The 18387-nt window shown below is 46.0% G+C and overlaps 1 protein-coding gene across 3 annotated transcripts in view; it reads left to right on the top strand.

Annotated features, from left to right (window-relative positions):
• Positions 1-18387, top strand: part of KIF13B (kinesin family member 13B) — a 235107-nt gene that overhangs the window by 11812 nt on the left and 204908 nt on the right. For all 3 annotated transcript variants that reach the window (XR_008890892.1, XM_056563817.1, XM_056563818.1), the window contains exon 2: positions 17190-17283. Coding sequence is in view for 2 of the 3 variants with exons in the window: in XM_056563817.1 (XP_056419792.1) it covers positions 17190-17283 (94 nt within the window). In the remaining variant the exon portion in view is untranslated. The remainder of the gene's footprint in view (positions 1-17189; positions 17284-18387) is intronic.

Below are 18387 nucleotides of genomic sequence, written 5' to 3'. Positions count from 1 at the left end.
GTAATATAGGGGGCCTGGGGCTCTCTGCTGTAATATAGGGGGGGGGGGGGTCTGGTGCTCTCAGCTGTAATATAGGGGGCTGGTGCTCTGTGCTGTAATATAGGGGGCCTGGTGCTCTCTGCTGTAATATAGGGGGCCTGGTGCTCTGTGCTGTAATATAGGGGGCCTGGTGCTCTCAGCTGTAATATAGGGGGGGGGCTGGTGCTCTCTGCTGTAATATAGGGGGCCTGGTGCTCTCTGCTGTAATATAGGGGGGCCTAGTGCTCTGTGCTGTAATATAGGGGGGGCCTGGTGCTCTGTGCTGTAATATAGGGGGGCCTGGTGCTCTCTGCTGTAATATAGGGGGGCCTGGTGCTCTCTGCTGTAATATAGGGGGGCCTGGTGCTCTCTACTGTAATATAGGGGGGGGGGCTGGTGCTCTCTACTGTAATATAGGGGGGGGGGCTGGTGCTCTCTACTGTAATATAGGGGGGGGGGCTGGTGCTCTCTACTGTAATATAGGGGGGGGGGCTGGTGCTCTCTACTGTAATATAGGGGGGGGGCTGGTGCTCTCTACTGTAATATAGGGGGGGGGCTGGTGCTCTCTACTGTAATATAGGGGGGGTGCCTGGGGCTCTCTACTGTAATATAGGGGGCCTGGTGCTCTCTACTGTAATATAGGGGGGGTGCCTGGGGCTCTCTGCTGTAATATAGGGGGCCTGGTGCTCTCTACTGTAATATAGGGGGGGGGCTGGTGCTCTCTACTGTAATATGGGGGGGGCTGGTGCTCTCTACTGTAATATGGGGGGGGCTGGTGCTCTCTACTGTAATATAGGGGGGGCTGGTGCTCTCTACTGTAATATAGGGGGGGCTGGTGCTCTCTACTGTAATATAGGGGGGGGGCTGGTGCTCTCTACTGTAATATAGGGGGGGGGGCTGGTGCTCTCTACTGTAATATAGGGGGGGGGGGGCTGGTGCTCTCTACTGTAATATAGGGGGGGGCTGGTGCTCTCTACTGTAATATAGGGGGGGGGGGGCTGGTGCTCTCTACTGTAATATAGGGGGGGGGGCGGGTGCTCTCTACTGTAATATAGGGGGGGGGCGCGGGTGCTCTCTACTGTAATATAGGGGGGGTGCCTGGGGCTCTCTGCTGTAATATAGGGGGCCTGGTGCTCTCTACTGTAATATAGGGGGGGGGGGGGCTGGTGCTCTCTGCTGTAATATAGGGGGGGGGCTGGTGCTCTCTACTGTAATATGGGGGGGGCTGGTGCTCTCTACTGTAATATGGGGGGGCTGGTGCTCTCTACTGTAATATAGGGGGGGGCTGGTGCTCTCTACTGTAATATAGGGGGGGCTGGTGCTCTCTACTGTAATATAGGGGGGGGCTGGTGCTCTCTACTGTAATATAGGGGGGGGGCTGGTGCTCTCTACTGTAATATAGGGGGGGGGCTGGTGCTCTCTACTGTAATATAGGGGGTAGGGCTGGTGCTCTCTACTGTAATATAGGGGGTAGGGCTGGTGCTCTCTACTGTAATATAGGGGGGGGGCTGGTGCTCTCTACTGTAATATAGGGGGGGGGCTGGTGCTCTCTACTGTAATATAGGGGGGGGGGGCTGGTGCTCTCTACTGTAATATAGGGGGGGGGGCTGGTGCTCTCTACTGTAATATAGGGGGGGGGGGGCTGGTGCTCTCTACTGTAATATAGGGGGGGGGCTGGTGCTCTCTACTGTAATATAGGGGGGGGGGCTGGTGCTCCCTACTGTAATATAGGGGGGGGGGGCTGGTGCTCTCTACTGTAATATAGGGGGGGGGGGCTGGTGCTCTCTACTGTAATATAGGGGGGGGGGGCTGGTGCTCTCTACTGTAATATAGGGGGGGGGCTGGTGCTCTCTACTGTAATATAGGGGGGGGGCTGGTGCTCTCTACTGTAATATAGGGGGGGTGCTTGGGGCTCTCTGCTGTAATATAGGGGGCCTGGTGCTCTCTACTGTAATATAGGGCGGGGGGGGCTGGTGCTCTCTGCTGTAATATAGGGGGGCCTGGGGCTCTTTGCTGTAATATAGGGGGGGGGGGGCTGGTGCTCTCTACTGTAATATAGGGGGGGGGGGGCTGGTGCTCTCTACTGTAATATGGGGGGGGCTGGTGCTCTCTACTGTAATATAGGGGGGGCTGGTGCTCTCTACTGTAATATAGGGGGGGGCTGGTGCTCTCTACTGTAATATAGGGGGGGGGGGGGGCTGGTGCTCTCTACTGTAATATAGGGGGGGGGGGGCTGGTGCTCTCTACTGTAATATAGGGGGGGGGGCTGGTGCTCTCTACTGTAATATAGGGGGGGCTGGTGCTCTCTACTGTAATATAGGGGGGGGGGCTGGTGCTCTCTACTGTAATATAGGGGGGGGGGGCTGGTGCTCTCTACTGTAATATAGGGGGGGGGCTGGTGCTCTCTACTGTAATATAGGGGGGGGGGCTGGTGCTCTCTACTGTAATATAGGGGGGGGGGCTGGTGCTCTCTACTGTAATATAGGGGGGGCTGGTGCTCTCTACTGTAATATGGGGGGGGGCTGGTGCTCTCTACTGTAATATAGGGGAGCGCGGGTGCTCTCTACTGTAATATAGGGGGGTGGCTGGGGCTCTCTGCTGTAATATAGGGGGCCTGGTGCTCTCTACTGTAATATAGGGGGGGGGGCTGGTGCTCTCTGCTGTAATATAGGGGGGCCTGGGGCTCTTTGCTGTAATATAGGGGGGGGGGGGGGCTGGTGCTCTCTACTGTAATATAGGGGGGGGGGGCTGGTGCTCTCTACTGTAATATAGGGGGGCTGGTGCTCTCTACTGTAATATAGGGGGGCTGGTGCTCTCTACTGTAATATAGGGGGGCTGGTGCTCTCTACTGTAATATAGGGGGGCTGGTGCTCTCTACTGTAATATAGGGGGGGCTGGTGCTCTCTACTGTAATATAGGGGGGGGCTGGTGCTCTCTACTGTAATATAGGGGGGCTGGTGCTCTCTACTGTAATATAGGGGGGGGCTGGTGCTCTCTACTGTAATATAGGGGGGGGCTGGTGCTCTCTACTGTAATATAGGGGGGGGGGCTGGTGCTCTCTACTGTAATATAGGGGGGGGGGCTGGTGCTCTCTACTGTAATATGGGGGGGGGCTGGTGCTCTCTACTGTAATATAGGGGGGGCTGGTGCTCTCTACTGTAATATAGGGGGGGGCTGGTGCTCTCTACTGTAATATAGGGGGGGGCTGGTGCTCTCTACTGTAATATAGGGGGGGCTGGTGCTCTCTACTGTAATATAGGGGGGGGCTGGTGCTCTCTACTGTAATATAGGGGGGGCTGGTGCTCTCTACTGTAATATAGGGGGGGGCGCGGGTGCTCTCTACTGTAATATAGGGGGGTGTCTGGGGCTCTCTGCTGTAATATAGGGGGCCTGGTGCTCTCTACTGTAATATAGGGGGGGGCTGGTGCTCTCTGCTGTAATATAGGGGGGCCTGGGGCTCTTTGCTGTAATATAGGGGGGGGGGGGGGGCTGGTGCTCTCTACTGTAATATAGGGGGGGCTGGTGCTCTCTACTGTAATATAGGGGGGGGGGCTGGTGCTCACTACTGTAATATGGGGGGGACTGGTGCTCTCTACTGTAATATAGGGGGGGGCTGGTGCTCTCTACTGTAATATAGGGGGGGGGGGGCTGGTGCTCTCTACTGTAATATAGGGGGGGGGGGCTGGTGCTCTCTACTGTAATATAGGGGGGGGGGGGCTGGTGCTCTCTACTGTAATATAGGGGGGGGGCTGGTGCTCTCTACTGTAATATAGGGGGGGGGGGCTGGTGCTCTCTACTGTAATATAGGGGGGCTGGTGCTCTCTACTGTAATATAGGGGGGGGGCTGGTGCTCTCTACTGTAATATAGGGGGGGGCTGGTGCTCTCTACTGTAATATAGGGGGGGCTGGTGCTCTCTACTGTAATATAGGGGGGGCTGGTGCTCTCTACTGTAATATAGGGGGGGGGCTGGTGCTCTCTACTGTAATATAGGGGGGGGGGGCTGGTGCTCTCTACTGTAATATGGGGGGGGGGGGGCTGGGGCTCTCTACTGTAATATAGGGGGGGGGGCTGGGGCTCTCTACTGTAATATAGGGGGGGGGGGCTGGGGCTGGGGCTCTCTACTGTAATATAGGGGGGGGGGCTGGGGCTCTCTACTGTAATATAGGGGGGGGGCTGTGCGCTCTACTGTAATATAGGGGGGGGGCTGGTGCGCTCTACTGTAATATAGGGGGGGGGCTGGTGCGCTCTACTGTAATATAGGGGGGGGGCTGGTGCTCTCTACTGTAATATAGGGGGGGGGGGCTGGTGCTCTCTACTGTAATATAGGGGGGGGGGCTGGTGCTCTCTACTGTAATATAGGGGGGGGGCTGGTGCTCTCTACTGTAATATAGGGGGAGGGGGCTGGTGCTCTCTACTGTAATATAGGGGGGAGGGGGCTGGTGCTCTCTACTGTAATATAGGGGGGAGGGGGCTGGTGCTCTCTACTGTAATATAGGGGGGAGGGGGCTGGTGCTCTCTACTGTAATATAGGGGGGGGGGGCTGGGGCTGGGGCTCTCTGCTGTAATATAGGGGGGGTGCCTGGGGCTCTCTGCTGTAATATAGGGGGGGCCTCGTGCTCTCTGCTGTAATATAGGGGGGGTGCCTGGTGCTCTCTGCTGTAATATGGGGGGGGTGCCTGGTGCTCTCTGCTGTAATATAGGGGGGTGCCTGGTGCTCTCTGCTGTAATATAGGGGGTGCCTGGTGCTCTCTGCTGTAATATAGGGGGGAGGGGGCTGGTGCTCTCTACTGTAATATAGGGGGGGGGCTGGGGCTCTCTGCTGTAATATAGGGGGGGTGCCTGGGGCTCTCTGCTGTAATATAGGGGGGGCCTGGTGCTCTCTGCTGTAATATAGGGGGGGGTGCCTGGTGCTCTCTGCTGTAATATGGGGGGGTGCCTGGTGCTCTCTGCTGTAATATAGGGGGGTGCCTGGTGCTCTCTGCTGTAATATAGGGGGGTGCCTGGTGCTCTCTGCTGTAATATAGGGGGGTCTGGGGCTCTCTACTGTAATATAGGGGGGGGTGCCTGGTGCTCTGTGCTGTAATATGGGGGGGGGGGCTGGTGCTCTCTACTCTAATATGGGGGGGCTGGTTCTTTCTACTGTAAAATGGGGGGGGGGCTGGTTCTTTCTACTGTAAAATGGGGGGGGGGCTGGTTCTTTCTACTGTAAAATGGGGGGGGGGGCTGGTTCTTTCTACTGTAATGTGGGGGAGGGGGGCTGGTGCTTTCTACTGTAATATGGGGGGGGGGGGCTGGTGCTTTCTACTGTAATATGGGGGGGGGGGGGCTGGTGCTTTCTACTGTAAAATGGGGGGGGCTGGTGCTTTCTACTCTTATAGGGGGGGCTGGTGCTTTCTACTGTAATATGGGGGAAGGGGGCTGGGGCTCTCTATGGTGCACTTGAGTATAAGGTTGGGTTACCCTGCTGGTTGATGGTTTCCACTTTGTAAGTTTTTTATTTTTGAGGTACAAAAAGTTAAAGACCATATATGACCCAAATGCAGCCCCTAGGGTCATCCCGGGCGGTGCTTCCCCTTAGGTGACACTACACAGGGTCAGATGTTTTGCTCCCATTTTAGGCTGAGCGGTGTGTGTAAAGCTGGATGACAGAGCGGACTCCGCGCCTATAAACCTCTAATAGGTATGTCTCACAGCTATTCCGCACGGTATTCATTGCGCTGATGTCACGGATGTTTTTACAGAACACTTTGGCGTTGTTGACCAAACAAGAGATGCAGAGAAGGAAACCGTGGACAGGATGGAGGAGAGTTCCTGAAAGCTTCTTAGATATCCCGCAACCATTGCACTTCCCTTCGGGGGCCCCAAAATCGCATGTCCGAAGCCTCAGACGCTGTCTATAAGACCGCAAGAATACTATTCATATATTTCTTAGTTATCTGACTTCTGGAAAGCTGGATATCTTGTAATGTAGTCTCTATAATACTGCAGCAGGTGTTTTCGTCTAACTTTCCCAGACTCGTGAAAGACAGATGATACCAGAATGTGTAAGAATATAACAACTATAATACTGCTAATTTCTTAGTTATTTGGCTCTTGGAAAGCTGGGTTACTTGTAATGTCTGGGCATGCTGGGAGTTGTAGTTTTGCAACAGCTGGAGGCTCACTAGTTGGTAAACAGCGATCTTTGTGTACGATGACTTCTTGAGTCTTTGTTGACTCTGAATGTCAGAGGAGAGAAGGGTTTGGTAAGTGCTCCACTGCATAATACATGCGCTACTGTATGCAGGGGTGCGGAGTGCATGCTGGAAGTTGTAGTTTTACAACAGTTGGAGGCACCCTGGTGTAGAGTGAAATAAAAAAGACCCTTCCCTGTGAGTGATAAAGATTTCCATTAGTGCAATGATAAGAACTTTTTGTCTTTTTTAATTGGAATTATCTCCATGTTTGGCGTAGAATGACAGGCTTCCCTGTTACAGCTTGTCCTGGTATGTATTATTATGTGCAAACAGAGTTATCCAGTTATGTCTCATCTAAAATGCTTCATGGATTTGTAGCACATGACAGGGGAAAAGCCTAAAGCTATTGACAGACGTGAGAAAAAAGTAAATGGACAAATATGTTACTACTATAATACTGCTCCTATATACAAGAATATACCTACTATAATACTGCTCCTATATACAAGAATATAACGGCTATAATACTGCTCCTATATACAAGAATATAACTACTATAATATTACCTCCTATATACAAGAATATAACTGGTATAATACTGCTCCTATATACAAGAATATAACTACTATAATACTGCTCCTATATAAAAGAATATAACTACTATAATACTGCTCCTATATACAAGAATATACCTACTATAATACTGCTCCTATATAAAAGAATATAACTACTATAATACTGCTCCTATATACAAGAATATAACTACTATAATACTGCTCCTATATACAAGAATATAACTACTATAATACTGCTCCTATATACAAGAATATAATTACTATAATACTGCTCCTATATACAAGAATATAACTACTATAATACTGCTCCTATATACAAGAATATAACTACTATAATACTGCTCCTATATACAAGAATATACCTACTATAATACTGCTCCTATATACAAGAATATAATTACTATAATACTGCTCCTATATACAAGAATATAACTACTATAATACTGCTCCTATATACAAGAATATAACTACTATAATACTGCTCCTATATACAAGAATATAACTACTATAATACTGCTCCTATATACAAGAGTATACCTACTATAATACTGCTCCTATATACAAGAATATAACTACTATAATACTGCTCCTATATACAAGAATATAACTACTATAATACTGCTCTATATACAAGAATATAACTACTATAATACTGCTCCTATATACAAGAATATAACTACTATAATACTGCTCCTATATACAAGAATATAACTACTATAATACTGCTCCTATATACAAGAATATAACTACTATAATACTGCCTCCTATATACAAGAATATAACTACTATAATACTGCCTCCTATATGCAAGAATATAACTACTATAATACTGCCCCTATATACAAGAATATATCTACTATAATACTGCTCCTATATACAAGAATATAACTACTATAATACTGCCTCCTATATGCAAGAATATAACTACTATAATACTGCCCCTATATACAAGAATATAACTACTATAATACTGTTTCTATATACAAAAATATAACTACTATAATACTGCCTACTATATACAAGAATATAACTACTATAATACTGTTTCTATATACAAAATAAAACTACTATAATACTGCCTACTTTATACAAGAATATAACTACTATAATACTGCTCCTATATACAAGAATATAACTACTATAATACTGCTCCTATATACAACAATATAACTACTATAATACTGCTACTATATACAAGGATATAACTACTATAATACTGCTCCTATATACAAGAATATAACTGCTATAATACTGCCTCCTATATACAAGAATATAACTGCTATAATACTGCCCCTATATACAAGAATATAACTACTATAATACTGCTCCTATATACAAGAATATAACTGCTATAATACTGCCTCCTATATACAAGAATATAACTACTATAATACTGCTCCTGTGTACAAGAATATAACTACTATAATACTGCTCCTATATACAAGAATATAACTACTATAATACTGCTCCTATATACAAGAATATAACTACTATAATGCTGTCTCGTATATACAAGAATATAACTACTATAATACTGCTCTTATATACAAGAATATAACTACTATAATACTGCCTCCTATATACAAGAATATAACTACTATAATACTGCTCCTATATACAAGAATATAAAATACTTGCTCCTCTGTACAAGAATATAACTACTATAATACTGCTCCTATATACAAGAATATAACTACTATAATACTGCTCCTATATACAAGAATATAACTACTATAATACTGCTCCTATATACAAGAATATAACTACTATAATACTGCTCCTATATACAAGAATATAACTACTATAATGCTGTCTCGTATATACAAGAATATAACTACTATAATACTGCTCTTATATACAAGAATATAACTACTATAATACTGCCTCCTATATACAAGAATATAACTACTATAATACTGCTCCTATATACAAGAATATAAAATACTTGCTCCTCTGTACAAGAATATAACTACTATAATACTGCTCCTATATACAAGAATATAACTACTATAATACTGCTCCTATATACAAGAATATAACTACTATAATACTGCACCTATATACAAGAATATAACTACTATAATACTGCTCCTATATACAAGAATATAACTACTATAATACTGCCTCCTATATACAAGAATATAACTACTATAATACTGCCTCCTATATACAAGAATATAACTACTATAATACTGCCTCCTATATACAAGAATATAACTACTATAATACTGGCTCCTATATACAAGAATATAACTACTATAATACAGTACTATCAGTGTATGAGGGTTGGGACATCTTGGAGATAAGTGGATGTTATCCGCGGTCTATTTCCGTCTTGTGTAGAACAATCTTCCCTCTATACGTGGGGGTTGGAGGAAGAGGCTGGAGGCGATTTTTTTGCATATAGAGAAGGGATCACGATTCATTTAACATTCATAACATCAGGGATATGAGTGGGAACGACTCCAGATTTAATTTCCCTCCATACAAGTGTTTTCCTGCCTCCGGCTCGTGGCCTGGGATGACGGTATTATTTATGAGCGGAATACAAGTGTGTGTAATAAGGCCGATCCTGGGATGAAGGAGGAGGACGGGCTCCTGTAATGCTGGGTCACACCTTCTGAGCACCATGTGTAATCGCTGGCAGCGGTGTCACAGGTGACTCAGTATAATGCCGCACCATTAGTCAATCGGGGTGCTTCTACAGAGGGAGGGGGCTGCTATGAATTACAGGGGGGTTACTACTATTTATAGGGGGCTGCTACTATGTACAGAGGGAGTGGAGTGCTGCTCCCAGGGCTGGTTCTGCTTATAGGCAAAATAGGCAGCCGCCTAGAGCGCCCTCTTGATGGGGGCACCGCTCTGCTTGCTGCAATAAAGTTAGACAACCAGCATCTAAACCAGTCGCTCAGCCTGGAGCTGACAAAGTAGCTGATTACATGTGGAGGAGGTTTGTTACAGTGTGTCACCCCAGTAGTAAGGAGATTACATGAGGAGGAGGTTTGTTACAGTGTGTCACCCCAGTAGTAAGGAGATTACATGAGGAGGAGGTTTGTTACAGTGTGTCATCCCAGTAGTAAGGAGATTACATGAGGAGGGGGTTTGTTACAGTGTGTCACCCCAGTAGTAAGGAGATTACATGAGGAGGAGGTTTGTTACAGTGTGTCACCCCAGTAGTAAGGAGATTACATGAGGAGGAGGTTTGTTACAGTGTGTCACCCCAGTAGTAAGGAGATTACATGAGGAGGAGGTTTGTTACAGTGTGTCACCCCAGTAGTAAGGAGATTAAATGAGGAGGAGGTTTGTTACAGTGTGTCACCCCAGTAGTAAGGAGATTACATGAGGAGGGGGTTTGTTACAGTGCGTCACCCCAGTAGTAAGGTGGGGTATAAGAGGGCGGCAAAGCTTTTGGCTAGGGGGGCAAAAATCCTTGCACCAGCCCTGGTTACTCCATACAGGGGATGGGGGTCTTGGGGGATTGCTACTACCTACAGGTACATTTTTTAACTTCTTTGAATTTTGATTGTATACCCCTGTCATAGCCGGTGGGATCTCTAAAATAGAGGCCTCCATCCTCATGATCAGTGTAGGTCATAGCAGTCGGACCCCCATGGATCAGCTAGCTATCACCTATCAGATGGTTAGGGGGAGTAACCTTTTTAATCTTGGGAGTTTGCCCAAATCTCCAGGCCGTCTCCTCATTCGGAGGTCACAGCCCGGTTCTTGGCGTCCTCTGTTGTCTTCTGTCTTCACCCAGATTAATGTTCTGCACAATTCTGCATCTTGGACTGTAATGGGACGTGACGGTAGATGATGGCGAGCAGCGGCCGATGAATCCTGTCCTCGGGGCCTCTGCGTCTGAGCGGAACAAATGTCACCCTGCCTGCAGCCGACCGCCCTAATGTCACCCTGCCTGCAGCCGACCGCCCAGCACGTAACCCCCCCCCCCCCCCCCCCCCGCTCCTTATAGTCAGCGAGATCAGCTGACAGCAGAAGAAAAGCGCGTTCTTATCTAGAAGTTAACAAAAAGGGTGCCTCCAACTGTTCCAAAACTACAACCCCCTGCAAGCCTGGACAGCCAACGGCTGTCCAGGCATGCTGTGGGTTGTAGTTTTGCAACAGCTGGAGGCACACTGTTTGAAAAAACTCTGGTTTTAAGTGAATGGCAGATCATCTGTTTGTACAATTGTATCACTTCTCAGCTGAGAACAGGACTAGTTATGTACAATGTATCAGTCTGGAGTCCAGGATGTTTAGCTCACAGAGCATTGTCTAGACTGGATACAATTGTATCACTTCTCAGCTGAGAGCAGGACTAGCTTTGTACAATGTATCAGTCTGGAGTCCAGGATGTTTAGCTCACAGAGCATTGTCTTGACTGGATACAATTGTATCACTTCTCAGCTGAGAGCAGGACTAGCTTTGTACAATGTATCAGTCTGGAGTCCAGGATGTTTAGCTCACAGAGCATTGTCTAGACTGGATACAATTGTATCACTTCTCAGCTGAGAGCAGGACTAGCTTTGTACAATGTATCAGTCTGGAGTCCAGGATGTTTAGCTCACAGAGCATTGTCTAGACTGGATACAAATGTATCACTTCTCAGCTGAGAGCAGGATGAGCTATGTACAATGTATCAGTCTGGGGTCTGGGATGTTTAGCTCACAGAGCATTGTCCAGACTGGATACAATTGTATCACTTCTCAGCTGAGAGCAGGACTAGCTTTGTACAATGTATCAGTCTGGAGTCCAGGATGTTTAGCTCACAGAGCATTGTCTAGACTGGATACAATTGTATCACTTCTCAGCTGAGAGCAGGACTAGCTTTGTACAATGTATCAGTCTGGAGTCCAGGATGTTTAGCTCACAGAGCATTGTCTAGACTGGATACAAATGTATCACTTCTCAGCTGAGAGCAGGATGAGCTATGTACAATGTATCAGTCTGGGGTCTGGGATGTTTAGCTCACAGAGCATTGTCCAGACTGGATACAATTGTATCACTTCTCAGCTGAGAGCAGGACTAGCTATGTACAATGTATCAGTCTGGAGTCCAGGATGTTTAGCTCACAGAGCATTGTCTAGACTGGATACAATTGTATCACTTCTCAGCTGAGGGCAGGACGAGCTATGTACAATGTATCAGTCTGGAGTCCAGGATGTTTAGCTCACAGAGCATTGTCTAGACTGGATACAATTGTATCACTTCTCAGCTGAGAGCAGGACTAGTTATGTACAATGTATCAGTCTGGAGTCCAGGATGTTTAGCTCACAGAGCATTGTCTTGACTGGATACAATTGTATCACTTCTCAGCTGAGGGCAGGACGAGCTATGTACAATGTATCAGTCTGGAGTCCAGCATGTTTAGCTCACAGAGCATTGTCTAGACTGGATACAATTGTATCACTTCTCAGCTGAGAGCAGGACTAGCTATGTACAATGTATCAGTCTGGAGTCCGGGATGTTAATATTTACTTCCATAGATTTACTCCATCATAGTTTCCTTGTGATGTAGAGGGGTGCTGGTTTTTCATATCAGTATTTTCCTACCCAATCTTTTTCTGTCGCAGTGTTCCCCAATCTATAGTTCTCCAGCTGTTGTAAAACTACAACTCCCATCATGCCCGACAGCCAAAGATTGTGTATCGAGTAGAGATTGCACATTTCTGATGGGAGATTTATCCTAATGGTAGTCAGATCTGTGTAATCATATAGGTCAGTGGTCTCCAACCTGCAGACCTCCAGAGGTTGCAAAACTACAACTCCCAGCATGCCCGGACAGCCAACGGCTGTCCGGGCATGCTGGGAGTTGTAGTTTTGCAACCTCTGGAGGTCCGCAGGTTGGAGACCACTGATATAGACAAAGATTTATCAAAACCTGTGCAGAGGAATAGTTGACCCGTTGCCCATAGCAACCAATCAGATCACTGCTTTCATTTTTAACAAGGCTTCTGCTAAATGAAAGAAGCGATCTGATTGGTTGCTATGGGCAACTCAGCAACTTTTCCTTTGCGCAGGTTTTGATAAATCCCCCCCCCCCCCCCCCCTTAGACCCAGATTTATCAAACTGTGAGAGAAAAAGTGAGTGGAGAGATTTTCCCACAGGGACCAATCACAGCTCAGCTTTCACTTTACCACAGTTTACTAGCTGAGCTGTGATTGGCTGCTGTGGGAAAATCGCTCCACTTTTTCTCTCAGGCTGGGTTCACACTACATTTTTGGCATACAGTTCTCGTATACATTTTTGAATTTGAAAACCGTGCGGAACCGTATTGAAAACCGTGCGGAACCGTATTGAAAACCGTGCGGAACCGTATTGAAAACCGTGCGGAACCGTATTGGAAACCGTGCGGAACCGTATTGGAAACCGTGCGGAACCGTATTGGAAACCGTGCGGAACCGTATTGGAAAGCCGCACGGAACCGTATGTATTGGAAACCGTATGTATTGAAAACCGTACGGAACCGTATGTATTGGAAACCGTACGGAACCGTATGTATTGGAAACCGTACGGAACCGTATGTATTGAAAACCGTACGGAACCGTATGTATTGAAAACCGTACGGAACCGTATGTATTGAAAACCGTACGGAACCGTATGTATTGGAAACCGTACGCCAAAAGATGCATCCGGTTGTGTCCGTTTTGCATCCTGTACGGTTTTGTCAGTTTTTTTTTTCCCCCCCATACCCAAAACCGTAGGGAACCGTATTGAAAACCGCAGGGAACCGTATTGAAAACCGCAGGGAACCGTATTGAAAACCGCAGGGAACCGTATTGAAAACCGCACGGAACCGTATTGAAAACCGCACGGAACCGTATTGAAAACCGCATTGAAAACCGCACGGAACCGTATTGAAAACCGCACGGAACCGTATTGAAAACCGCACGGAACCGTATTGAAAACCGCACGGAACCGTATTGAAAACCGCACGGAACCGTATTGAAAACCGCACGGAACCGTATTGAAAACCGCACGGAACCGTATTGAAAACCGCACGGAACCGTATTGAAAACCGTACGGAACTGTATTGAAAACCGTATGCATGGACTCTCCATTGAAAACCGTGTGCCAAAAGATGCATCCGGTTTTGTCCGTTTTGCATCCTGTACGGTTTTGTCCGTTTTGCATCCTGTACGGTTTTGTCCGTTTTGCATCCTGTACGGTTTTGTCAGTTGTTTTTTTTTTTTTCCCCTTACCCATAACCGTAGTCTACCATGGTTTTCGGTCTGGGTGAAAAACCATTTTGAAACGTGTACCTTTTATTTATTTTTTGTTATATATACATGGGAGTCAATGGGAACCATACAGAACCGCATGTGCGTACGGTTCCATCTGGTTTGCACCATACAGTTTTTGACTTTGCACAGTTTGTTTGTTTTCTTGGAATTTCAATCAAACAAGTGAAACTTTATTCATAATGGAGTGAAAAGTTAAAAACGTATTTTTTTTTCTTAAAAACCGATGCAACCGGACATCATTCTACAAACCGTATACAGATTAAAGTTTGTACACACGTTTTGATACAGTTTAGTCCGGTTTTGAGGAATCCGTTTTTTTTTTTTTTTAAACAAAAACCTGATACGGGAAATATATTGTAAAAACGTGGTGTGAACCCGGCCTGACACAGTTTGATAAATCTGGGCCATTATTGAGAATGGATTGAGGACAGCCCTGCGCCTCTGCGCTCCTCAGTCTCTGAAGTCTGAACTTTGATCCCCTTGTAAAGTTACTATGAGTATTCAGGCCTTGTAAACAGTGCAGCGTATCTCCGGCTGGCATTCCGCACCCCGTTGACTTCCTCTTGGCCTCCCTGTGATGTGCAGTGCTCGTGTGGTTGTCATCTTGCTCCATCATTCACCTGTGCACTTGAATCCCAACCAGTTACCTCCAAGCCTTTCCACCATTGTGGTCAGGAGGTGTTGTCAAGCTTCAAAATTAAAGGGGTACTCCGCCCCTAGACATCTTCTATGTAAGGTTATCTAAGGATGGGGGCCGCTGGGGACCCCCCAGATCTCCATGCTGCACCCGCATTCGTTTACAGCATCGGGTGCAGCGCCGGAGGCTCTTGACTTCTCGCCCACACCCCCTCAATGCAAGTCTATGGAAGGGGGCGTGACGGTAGTCACGCCCCCTCCCATAGACTTGCATTGAGGGGGGCGTGGCCGAGAAGTAATGAGCGGGGCGTGACCGTGACCTCACGAGCCTCCACCCCGCATCGCCAGTTCACTCCGTACACCGGATGTCTGGGGTACCGCAGCCGAGATCATGGGGGTCCCCAGTAGCAGCGGGACCCCCGCGATCAGACATCTTATCCCCTATCCCTTGGATAGGTGATAAGATGTCTAGGGGCAAAGTACCCCTTTAAAGGGGTATACCAGTGGAAAACTATATATTTTTTTTTTTTTTTTTTAAATCCACTCGTGCAAAAAAGTGTAAACAGATTTGTAAATGACTTCTATTCAAAAATCTTAATCCTTCCAGTACTTATCAGCTTCTGTATATACAGATGAAATTCTTTTCTTTTTTTGAATTTCCTTTCTGTCTGACCACAGTGCTCTCTGCTGACACCTCTGTCCATGTCAGGAACTGTCCAGAGCAGGAGAGGTTTTGCTCCTACTCTGGACAGTTCCTGACACGGACAGAGGTGTCAGCAGAGAGCACTGTGGTCAGTCAGAAAGGAAATTCTAAATAAAAATAACTTCCCGTGGAGCATACAACTGCTGATAAGTCCTGGAAGGATTAAGATTTTTTTTTATAGAAGTAATTTACAAATCTGTTTAACTTTCTGGAACCAGTTCATTTAAAAAATAAATAAATAAAATAAAAATTAACAAATAATAATAATAATAATAATGTTTTCCAGTGGAGTACCCCTTTAAGGCAAAATTATACTGTGACTTCACACATTTCATTCCCACCTATAGATAGAATGTCACCAGACGGAGAAGCATTCTACAATCCTTCTAGATATAAAGAGTAATTTATCAAGCTTGGGCTAGACCAGGGGTTCATCTGCCGTCACCTTTAGAAGTGATAATGGAGTCTTATCTGTAGTGCACGTGCCCAGCAGCCCCCCATGGTATCAGTCGCCCGCTGTCCAGTAATCTCGCTCGCTGATAACTGCATTATATTCTATATATCAGGCTCATGGGGGGCTCCGGATATAGAGTGCCCGGCTCCAGTTTGCACTTATATGCTGAAGAGGGGACGGGGGCCTGAGGCGGATACAAAGGATGGAACTGCTGAGGCGGAAGGCGCCGGGCTGACCCCGAAATGTCAGGACGATGTGGGCTGAGAACCACTTACAAGACGGAATGGCTGAAGATTGAGCCTCGTCATAGAAATCAAAGTGATACCAAAAAACATTACGCAAATCAGTTCAGGGAATTGAAAAGAGAACTTTATTTGTGGGAGACAAATATTACATCTAAGACTGAAATTAAAGGGGTACTCTGCCGAAAAACATCTAATGGTGCAGTCTGTCCCTGTTTTTTTATTTATTTTTTATTTGTTTTTTAATCCCCGTTTGGGTTCCGTTCTGGCAGGCTGTAAACTGATTGATTTAAAACTGTGTTTAAAAAAAATCCCATTCATGTCAATGGGATTTTTTTTTTTTTTTTTTACAATCCGTTCACATCCGTTTGTACCCGTCTGCGCCCGTTTAATTTTTTTTTTGCAGTATTTTTTTCTTCAGTCAAAAAAAATAATGGAAGAAAAAAAACGGATACAGTAAATTTAACATTGAAGTCTATGGAAAACAGATGAGCCTTTAATGTCATTTATTTGCATCTGTTTTTTCAATCCGTTTTTTGATCTGTTTTTATTTCTGAGCATGCTTGGAACAAAAAATATTATTTTTATTTTATTAACTGAACAATAACGGATCCAAACGGATAACATCCGTCTGCATCCGTTATTGTCCTGTTTTTATTTTTGACGGGAGAAGAACGGGATGGGTCTAGACGGCTGTGTGAACGCAGCCTAAGATGTCTGATCGCGAGGGTCCTGCCACTCCTATATGGCGACCCAGTCATCCGTGCACGGAGCGAATACCGCTCCGTGCCAGAGGACTGACGACTACAGCCGCCACACCCCCTCCATTCATGTCTATGGGAGGGGGTGTGACGGCTACTACGTAGCTGGAGGGGAGGTGTATAACTACTATATATCCTGATCCTATAGAGATAGCAGCAGTATACAGATAAAGCTGGAGGGGAGGGGCATAACTACTATATATCCTGATCCTATAGAGATAGCGGCAGTATACAGATAAAGCAGGAGGGGAGGTGTATAACTACTCTATATCCTGATCCCATACAGATAGCAGCAGTATACAGATAGCTGGAGGGGAGGTGTATAACTGGGATAAGGTGATGAAGGTGTATTCTGCTCTAACTCTGACTATTTTCTTCCAGAATTTGACCTTCACACAAAATGTGTCGTGGATGTGGAGAAGGATCAGGTCGTCCTTTACCCCTCCAACAGCAACCTATCCAAAGGGGATGCCAGGTAGGTGCTCATCCGCTGGAGCCATCAGGTGCAGCATCAGCTTTATCATGGGATCCTGACGAGTTCTGCTATTTTTGGGTAGATTTAGTGTTTTTTTTCTTTTTGTTAAGATCTTCGCTTACTGTCTGTTTTGTTTGCCAGTCACACAGCAGAGGATATGTTACAATGTACCAGTATAGGGAGAATATTCTATGAGCAAAATTTGGCAGCAGCATAATCTGTTATCATGGACACCAGGCTAAGGGCATTTACGTACTGGTACATAGTAACAAAAGTCTTCAACTGCGTGGAAAGGACTCTTCTGACGTCTGGTAAATGCGATTCCCAGAATGCACTGTTTCCCCTCAGCTCTTCATCATGGCCCTCCCACCCTGCTTACGTCCATCCCACAGCAATCCTGCCAATTCTCCACCCAGAGCTGCTGCAGAACATCTCACTTCACAACAAACTATTGCACAAGTTGTATTCATTCCCTGTCTGCTCCTCTGCCTGTGGCACCAGACATCATGCTGTTACCACACCTCATTCTTCCCTAAATGTCCAATAAAGATAAATATGATGTAATCCAGAAATAATACTCACTATGTTGATGTAGTAGTGATGAGTTTGTCATTCAATATACCAGTGCATAATCTATGGCAGCGTTTCCTAAACTTAGTGCCTCCAGCTGTTGCAAAACTACAACTCTCAACCAATGGCTGTCCGGGCATTCTGGGAGTTGTAGTTTTGCAATAACTGAAGGCACTAAGGTTAGGAAACACTGATCTATGGTTTAGAACTGTAGCTTAAAGGGGTACTCCGGTGGAAAACTTTTTTATTTTTTTATTTTTTTAAATCAGCTGGTGCCACAAAGTTAAACAGATTTGGAAATGACTTCTATAAAAAAAAAATCTTAATCCTTCCGTTACTTATTAGCTGCTAAATACTACAGAGGAAATTATTTTCCTTTTGGAACACAGAGCTCTCTGCTGAATCACGAGCACAGTGCTCTCTGCTGACATCTCTGTCCATTTTAATAACTGTCCAGAGTAGGAGAAAATCCCCATAGCAAACATATGCTGCTCTGGACAGTTCCTAAAATGGACAGAGATGTCAGCAGAGAGC

The sequence above is a fragment of the Hyla sarda genome, chromosome 3, assembly GCF_029499605.1.
Source record: "Hyla sarda isolate aHylSar1 chromosome 3, aHylSar1.hap1, whole genome shotgun sequence".
Classification (NCBI taxonomy): domain Eukaryota; kingdom Metazoa; phylum Chordata; class Amphibia; order Anura; family Hylidae; genus Hyla; species Hyla sarda.
This window is presented reverse-complemented; position numbering and strand designations above follow the sequence as displayed.